Consider the following 9,236-nt stretch of genomic DNA (forward strand, 5'->3'; position numbering starts at 1 on the left):
AGTCAAGCACTATACGCGGGTAGTTGCTCCCAATGCTTGGGCATGTAATTTGTGCTGGTTAAGGTTGATGCTCAACCACAGGTTTTATTGTTACAGTTATTGTGGTAGTTAGTATTAACAAGAGAACCCCCTAACGCCAAGGAAACTTGTCTTGTATGCATATGCTATGGTATTATGTTATTCTAATAAATAGTTCGTCAGTTATCATGTGTTTGTTAAATTTATTATAAATGCTTCTCATCCTTCATCTAAATTTCTGTGTGCGAATGTGTAGTGAATGAATGCGTTGATTTTTTATAATTGTGTAAATACAGCATTTGTATGCAATGACAGTGTGTAGTTAGTATGGATTCAGTTACATTTCCTACAATGCTCCAATTGTATTCTATATTGTATATCTATTCATAGTTGATTGTGTATATATAGGAGTGTACTGATAGCTGCATTGCAACCACGCAAGGCGGCTGCCTTGTGACGACTAACACCCCAGTGTCACCCACAGGGTACGTGTAATTTACATGTTTGTCGTGTCACAATATATATTGTAAAATTAATAGTGTATGGACCATGTTTATATTGTTTCTTATAAGTGATGTCGGGATCAAGTTATCGCCCTTGATGAATTGTTTGTTTACTTTAGGGTTAAGATAATGATTTTATATATAATTGATTATTAAGTTCATGTTCATGTATGTATATATGAAATGAACGGTCGCTTTCTATTGTATGAATATGTATGTATATGAAACCTATGTACTTATAATGTAATGTTAATGTGTCTGTGGAACACGTGGTTGACGCCGAAGCCGCTGATCCATCTCATCCCACCTGTGATCGATTGGTGAGAGATCAGGGGAGAGAGCAGGCCAAGGGTTGACATTCACGTTGTTTTGTTGAAGAGAATCCTGAACAAGTCAAGCAATATGAGGCCGGGCGTTGTCATGTTGAAAGGTAATGGCTGGGCCATGACGACGCAAAAACGGCAGAACAACAGGGCCGATGATCTCGTCACGGTAGCGCTGTTCATTGAGATTTCCCTCTACCACTATCAAACGGATCCTCTGCTGTAATCCCGACCCATGCCATAACGCTGCCGCCCCCGAACCGATCTTCTTCCATGACACAATGTTTGACGTAACGTTCACCTCGACGTCGGTACACCCGAATCCATCCATCGCTGTGGCTGAGGTGAAAACGAGACTCTTCAGTGAATAGAACTTGTCCCCGCTGCATGGCCGTCCAGCGTAGACGCTGTCGGCACCACTGTAGGCGTGCTTGACGGTGGGACGTCTGGCAGGTCTTCTGGGACAATCCCTGCACATCTGAGGCGACGACGTACGGTTTGTGAAGATATTCGTCCAAGGCCAGGGATGCTTCTGCAGTCACTGTTGCTGGCTGGAATCGATTTTGTAGGTGTGTTGTTCGAACCCAGTTCGATTATCGGTTACGTGTGGCCGGCCACTCCGAGGATGGTCTCTGACTGCATTCGTCTGTTGTCAACGTTACCATAAACACCCCATGGTGTTTCTGTGGACGTTAAATTGTACTTGCAACATCACGTTGACTTAATCCTGCTTCAAGCATACCAATGACTCTCAGACGCTCATTTTCGGACAGGCGTGGCATTTCGTAATATTGAATAATTGCGTAATTTTGTTGTTTTTCTGAGTGGTTGTTGTCAGCACGATGCTAAACAATGCATATGTAATCCCGTTAACGCACATGTTTTTATACCCATCCTTGGGTAGTGAAATGTATGGGTCTTGCATAAAAGTCAACTTTTGCATGGAATGCATGCTTTTCTGTAGCAGTTGCATTTTGTGATTCCATACTACAATACTGAAAACCAAACTTTACTTGTTTTAAAAATACACTAAAATATTGGTGTCACAGGAACTTTTGTTGTTGAGTATATTAATACTGCTCCTCACTGTTTTGCAAAACTAACATATTTCTTTAACGTTTTTCTTTACTTAGAAGCAGTAGAATATCCGTACTTGTATACAGCATATATACATGCTTATCCTTTTTGCCATCACTGATTTTCAATGATCCAGTCATATAATTGTCACCACTATTTTGCCTTTTACGCACAATATAGTCCATTTCGGCGGATAATCGACACTGGTTCGTCACTGGCGATGATTAATTCATGAATATGGAAATTGTTTTGCAACAAACCACAAACCCGCATCAGTCCTATTCGTTTAATCATGTGCCATCAGTGCCTCAGACAAGTTGCACGAACATGAACCTGTACCTTTTCTAGGGATGAGCCTGATGGTACAACTTGATAGCCAATGGAACTGGAGCATGGCTGAACATCAATTTGTCAGGCTGCAGACAAGCCGGCTATTTTGAGGGATATGATTTGACCTGTCAAATTTAAGATTTCACGGATTAGATGCCAGCGTGTGAATGAATGTGACAGTTGTGGCCCAGAAACAGTAGTTCGTGTATGACTTGCATAATTGTGCAGGTTCTGAAATGAATTTCATCATGTCTGATAAGTTGTTTGGATCAAGTATATGTTCAGTAACTTCAGTGATGTCAGGACATTTTATTCGTGGCCTTTTGAAGGGAGGAGTGTTTTCTCATGCACTTTCAAATCCCCTCCTGTCAAATCCTTACGGTGGTATTGCCGTAGATGGCAATGAATATCGATCACAAAAAGGTTTGTGAACAACAAATTGTCATGAAAGAAGTTTTCAAACTCGTTTTATAATGTTATATTTTACATTTATTGTCGGTTGTTTCAATGAAGAAATTACCTGTCCCTAACAGTTTCAAAGACTTTTTCGTCTTTTTGGAAAATATCTTCCTTCGTTAAGTCTTGTAATCCCATCGTTGAGGCGGTCAGGGTTACGACCTAGAACATCATATCGTGGTCAAATACATCCTATAACAAACTGCCGTATAAGCTCTATTAGACGCAAGTCCGTCTTGTATGAGACCCAGCGTGTAATAATGGTTATATCGATACGTTGCACAGTTTCTATGGGTAATCAATTGATGTGTATGCTATCGAACTATTTATACGCTCGTTTCTTGTGTGAAGAGGCTTAATATATTTAAAAGGTGTTTCCGTAGCAAAAAAAGCCTCTTTTTAACCAGTCAGAATCAAGAATTCTTCAATGTCATGGCAGAATGAAAAAATAGAAATCCTTCAAAAATAAGAGCATTTGTATTTAGATCTTTATATCGTCGGTTTTACAGCATAGCAGTATTCATTAGATACATATTAACAAAGTACGTACTGTGGATGTCTCATTCCATTGTAAAACCTGTTTAAACACATGGTCAACAAGACCGTTTTTAATCAAACTTTCGCTGCATTAATACAACATTTGCGTTAATCAAATCAACCCTACTTAGGTCTCATATTAGTGTAGACGTCTACGACTGATAAACTAGTTAGTATACTGCTTGTATAAAAAAACCTTCTCACTCACTCACTCTTGCATACATTGCCATTTGTACCGAGTTGGTGTCCAGATCACACACATAATTGAGTCATCGGAGTACGATAATTTGCAGTCATCTTAATCACAAAGTCTGGCCACACAATTGCTTCTGACAAGCATGAGGCAGTCATGACCTCTTCAGAACTGTGATCCTAATGGACCACAGGAAGAAAAATAACATCAGTAGCTAAACTATCAGAAACCATGAGAAGAACCAATTACGTTTCATTGCAAGGGAGCCGACTCGTGGACACATATATCTAAATCGGTACCATATATTCATTTGATAGAAACAACATTGTATATGAGAAGAACAAAAGTCATATGTCAGGAATATTCTTTATTATTGAAGGTTTCCAACAATCAGTGCCACAGAGCTAACGTGGCCTCCATTCCCTCCCAAGGACATATCGATTGTATTGGAAGAGTGAACTCTGTTTGCAGGCACCGAGAACTCCCACAATTCCCACTTGGTTGGAGCGTTGTACTTGTCTGAATCGTACAGGTTGTAGGATGATGACAGGGTATAGCCATTAAATGTGACAGTTGGTTTCCCGTTTTGGCTCTTGTCCCTGCTAACACCGATCCTAAGACGTACAGAATGGAAGCCAGATCCATGTACCTGAACCGTTGTTTGCGCATGTCCGTTATTGATCGGGATGACCATATTCTTCCCATAGTAGGTATTCTCATTGTTAGTCCTGACGCCTCCAAAATTGTAGTTGGTGCTGAACTTGTAGTAACAGACTGCCTCTCCCGGGAGACCGACATGCCCATTGTTCTTGTTGGTGTCAAAGTGGACATTCCAGTGCATTACTGGGTTGCCATTCTGGTACTGCAGACAAGTAGATACACCTGTTGTTGGGTTGATCCAGCCATTGTGGAAGTCCAGCTTTACGTTTTGCCATTTCGTCCCATAGTTGTAAAGGAGGACCATAACATCTTTGTTGTTTGGGTTTGCGAGTGCCAGAGGTGAAACTACTCTCTCACTTCCGGTGAACGCACTTGAAAATCTTAGAAACTTCTGATCGTAGTACAAGTTTTTCCAGAAACGGAAGTAGTTTGCAAGTGCTGTCTCATGGCCATCCCTCGTGAACAGGGACCAGTTCAGACTATTGTGACCTGGATATTGCTCATTGGCCAGAAGGAAAACAACAGCTCTTTCCATAAACTCTCTGAGGTTCAGATAAGTAAACATTTGTCCAAATCCTAGGTATAGAGTCCCAAAATCTACAATTCCTGAATGGGCTTCCTGACTGATTCCATTAACTCCGCCTCTACCAAACTCGCTGATAATGAGAGGAACGTTCCTTCCTTTCTTTACATGAGAGTAGTTTTCTATCATGTCAATTAAGGCAACCAATCGCGCTTCGTTGATACCAGTAAAGTGATGACTACCACCGTTTACATTGATATCGTTGTAAGCATGGAAAGAGAAGAAGTCCATGTGATCGAGAGACATGTCCATAAACTGTGTTGTTCTCTTCCACAAACGGAAGTTATTGGCATCTGTTCTAACTGTGTAGCCTGTGTATGTTGGACCTCCAACCTTGATGCCAAATCTTGACTTAAGCTTTTGAGCCACATCTCTATGGAAGTTTAAGACAGTCGTGGAGTCAAGGGCCTGCCATGAAGCGTCGGGTTCGTTTATGACTTCAAAGTAAGCTGGGAGGTGTCCTCCGGAGTAATCCTTGGCACTCTGAACCATCAGAGATACGAACTCTGCCGCAGCATCTACGTTATTAGGGAACTTGCCTTGATGATGTGACTTGTCGATCCAATTAGGCCAACTGAGACCTAATAAGAAATATATTATTATAACTCAACGCCTTTCACAGAAGATGACATATATGACTTTTTAAAAATAAAATACCAGTTCTGCTCTTACTGTACATAGGGCATGTTTTGGACAAAGGAAAGAGCAAAACTTCTCTGCACACAATTGTGAATGTAACTACTCGGAACCAATCCAATAAATTAAAGCAAGACAATCTACGCTTAGTGGGACACCATCACAACCATTTGAACAAACATCATCGGTTACAATATCCGGAAATCACGGGAGCTAATCAACCCTCAAGTTGTACAGGTATTAAACTGATTACGTTCCTCCAGCCGATCGAGTTAAACATTTGACACTTAGTAGTACTGTAAAGTAGTGTCGAGCCTGTTAAATTCTTAAATTAGTTTTCATCAAACTGTCATGGTGAAGAAACACACTGCAATATTGATTTATGGTAACATGACATACCTTTTATTACCCATACAATATTCTTGACGCCATTTCCAAAACCATGGACTTGCTCCATGTACTTGTTAAAGGTGTTCCTCTGGAGGCCACCGTCTTGTAGGTAGTGTGGGTCTGGGTAACCATGGTGACTGGGATTTTGGTGCCACTGTTTAGTACATGCAGATGGAACTGTATTTGATTATGGTTTTATTGAAACATGACTTTGAGTCAACAGTGTTATGAATAATGCTCTCACATGATTCGAATTACATTCGTATATGTATCCTTAGAAAAATATACCGTTGTTCGAGCACAAGTAATTATCGATGATTGTTAAATAACCAGTCAAAAAGACTAAAAGAGGCAATAATTAATGAATGGCGTGGATGTGCCATTTTGATCAGTTGAAACAATGGAAAATTCAATTAGAGGTCAGTGCATATTTCAAAGCGATTACGAGTTGGGTTACTATCAATTGAAATATGAAGCGGTATCTTCAACATTATTTCATCTGAAACCATTTAACACTTCTGCAAAGTATGTAGTTGAATTTCACCTCTTTATAAAAAACCTTGCAATTTAGAAAAAAACAAAACATGCGAACTAGTCTCCTTTCTATTTTAAACTTACAGACGTAGGCATGTTACATATCCAGAGCACTGCTAATTAACTCAGATTTGAATATTATATAAATTGTGCTACACGTATACTCGGACCCCATGGTATTCATCGTATCGCGGCATTTGTGATTTCCGGTAGTTCACGCGGGACACATCTTCCATAGCGGCTGTCTATTAATGTAAATCAGAAACCAGGAAGTGCTCACTTCGTAAACAATATCAATTTCCTCGGAATGTTCTGTCTGCTGTAAGTAAGGAGTTACTAATGTGTTGATACTTACTCCTGGCATCTTTTTTTAAATATTGCCTTACCCCCATCTGTCAATGGCCAACGATATAACCCGCAGTTCCCCAAGTAAACTTTCTCTATCGACCTGAACTAGATCATCTGCATTTTCATGGCGACTAATAAGGTAACGGAAGTTACGTAGTCCGCACATTTGTTCCCGCTCTGCGCCCAAAATCAATTGGGAGATCATAAGGGCCATAATGACAAAATTAGAAATATGTTCTTCGCTAGAATCCAAAAGATAAATACATACTTTTGGCATACTAGGAGTGCTTTTTATATATTTATTGTTGACTATTAACATTTTCCCATTTTGTGACAAATTATTGTCAGCCATTGTAAAAAACAAAACAATCTTCGAATATCATTTCTAATATTTTGTTGTTGATTTTAAAAATATTTTTCTGTTACTTTTCGGTAAATATGCATTGAATACCTATTACTGATAACACATTTGGAATTTTACTTGTGCTGTCTTTGTGATGTCTGGCATGATCATACTAAGTGGTTGGTAGAAGTATGTCCTCTTTTTGTCCAATTCGGACCTCCATACACAACTTTTATCTGTACCGCGATACGATGAAGTTCTCTCCCTTGTCAAACTGAGCGCGAGGCCTGGATTTTACTCAGAGCTACTAATGTAAATAATGAACTTTTATTTAGTAAAATATGCATTGTTAGATAAAATAAATGACATCTGATATAGAGAACACGAATAATCATAAAGGTTATTGAGTGCATTTTGTTCCGTTTAGCGTACATGACAAGTACCGCGATACCCCGAGGTTGCAGGCTACATCGAAATCGTTAGTACGTGATCACTCCTATTGATCACAAACAATGCATCAGGTTATCCGTAATGTTGCTACATGTCAACTGGAACATTAACGCAGTGATGTTCGAGCCAGTGAGGTTACACGGTATAACAGAGTAATCACAAGTTAAATCACTATAGTTCTCACTTAACAGCAACAAATGTCTGCTAAAAGTAGAGTCGATTATCCGAATCCAACTGATCATGTGTTTATGAATGACTATGTATCGAACAGTAATGATAACATGATTTGCACCCTTCCCAAACACATGGAAAACAAGTAAATTTTTCATCTGAAAAGAAACACGGGAACACGCGGTACAAGTCAAAATCGTGAATTGCCCCGGACATATTTTTTGAAACTGATGCACCAAATGTGTGAATGCCCTCCACATGTCTTCCATAAAACTTTCTGAAAGATTTTATTAGGACTCAATAAAGACATTAGATACATTTACCCTACTATTCACTCAGATCCTCCTTTTAGATTCAATGTGAAAAAAAGTTATATGATCAATCAATCTCGACATACATTTTTCTATAGAGCAATAACGCAAGGGTTACATACATTTGCGAATAGATGGCCATTCAAGTCTCTGTTCATCCAGCGCCCCGGTTCGGCACCAATACCTTTGCATTTAGAAATGAGGTTAGAGTTAGGGAGACCATTGAATTTGTTCCATCTGTCCACCTCATAATGGACTCGTCCACCCTGGGAGAGCCACTCATTGTAGATAGTGACTGTGGTGTCGGAGAGCACCTCCCCACACAGGAAGACTGTGATGAACACTACCACTGGCACCTGCTGCATGACTATACATGTTTAGGTTAGGCAAGCTTGTTATATACTGCTGACAGACGTGTGAAATGTGCACATGTCTCCGCAGCTTAATTACATATGACTAAACTAAGAATTAACGGCCTGAAGGACTGGTATGGTACATGTTGCTTGGCCAGAATTTAGCCAAGTAGGTCATATGACAATGAACTAATAACTATAAATAGTGGCAAGCAGACAACTTACTTTCATTATCTCTCCTTGAACTTGAATATTTTGCCCGTATTCTCGGTTGGGTTTTTTCCACCTATATACAGACAATGAGATAAAATATGCAACTACCGACATATCATTAGCTCATGTAGCCATTAATTAAAAAAAGGCTTGTGACATCCGACAATATTGATCAGTGTTAGGTTTGCAAATACTGATATATAAAAAAATCATAATGAAGACAAACCCTATTTATAAGCAATCAAATAACAAAAGAAAAATTGATCACTATCAGTTTGCTCGAGGTTAGGTGACCATGATCCGTTGAAAGATGTATAAATAAACTGTCTGTGTGTGTGTGATTTTAAATATATTTTATTCTACTGCAAAGAGAGTGTTGAAGACGAGAGATATTAGGGAAATCCACTTCTTGAAACGAGGACATTAAGAGCAACCTCCTCGTGGTGAGTGCTGGGTAACACTAATCGCTCTTCCCCCGTGTGGAACCGGGGTAGAATATTTCCACAGCCTCCCATTGCTGGTCGTATGAGGCGACTAAAATGGGCAACCTGTTTGCCGTGGGTTGCGTCCCTGTGTCAGCGGAGGACGGGAGTCTGGTAGTTGAGGGCACTGGTTCCTGGAACTGTGTTCCTTTGCCCAACACACTACTTCGACCCTTACTTCGCCTAGACGGGTGGTAAGATGGGCCCGGTCTTATCAATCGGCTGGTCATGCCAGGCCCTGTGCGTAATATTGTATCTGCACACCTGTGTTGTATTATAATGTATATTTTGGTCTTGGCCATGCATACTTTGTATGATTTAACAA

At 39.9% G+C, this 9,236-nt stretch overlaps 1 protein-coding gene across 1 annotated transcript; it reads right to left on the reverse strand.

Annotated features, from left to right (window-relative positions):
- Positions 1-3,807: 3,807 nt before the first annotated feature.
- Positions 3,808-8,228, reverse strand: LOC139452424 (funoran endo-beta-hydrolase-like). The gene is made up of 3 exons (XM_071233896.1): positions 7,986-8,228; positions 5,716-5,860; positions 3,808-5,261 (listed from the first exon to the last, which is right to left on the reverse strand). Exons 1-3 carry the CDS (start codon positions 8,226-8,228, stop codon positions 3,808-3,810), a joined length of 1,842 nt encoding a protein of 613 aa, XP_071089997.1.
- Between the last annotated feature and the right edge of the window lie 1,008 nt (positions 8,229-9,236).

Source organism: Haliotis cracherodii, unplaced genomic scaffold (genome assembly GCF_022045235.1).
Source record: "Haliotis cracherodii isolate W230 unplaced genomic scaffold, xgHalCrac1.p SCAF_9, whole genome shotgun sequence".
NCBI lineage: Eukaryota > Metazoa > Mollusca > Gastropoda > Lepetellida > Haliotidae > Haliotis > Haliotis cracherodii.

Bases quoted from the DNA above. Each gene is read 5' to 3' on its own strand.
- LOC139452424 (XM_071233896.1), bottom strand. From the start codon at position 8,228: ATGCAGCAGGTGCCAGTGGTAGTGTTCATCACAGTCTTCCTGTGTGGG. The intron at 5,861-7,985 runs GTATGTAACCCT...TGTACTAAACAG, and splicing joins ATGGCCATCTATTCGCAAAT to TGGCACCAAAATCCCAGTCA. The intron at 5,262-5,715 runs GTATGTCATGTT...ATTTCTTATTAG, and splicing joins TATTGTATGGGTAATAAAAG to GTCTCAGTTGGCCTAATTGG.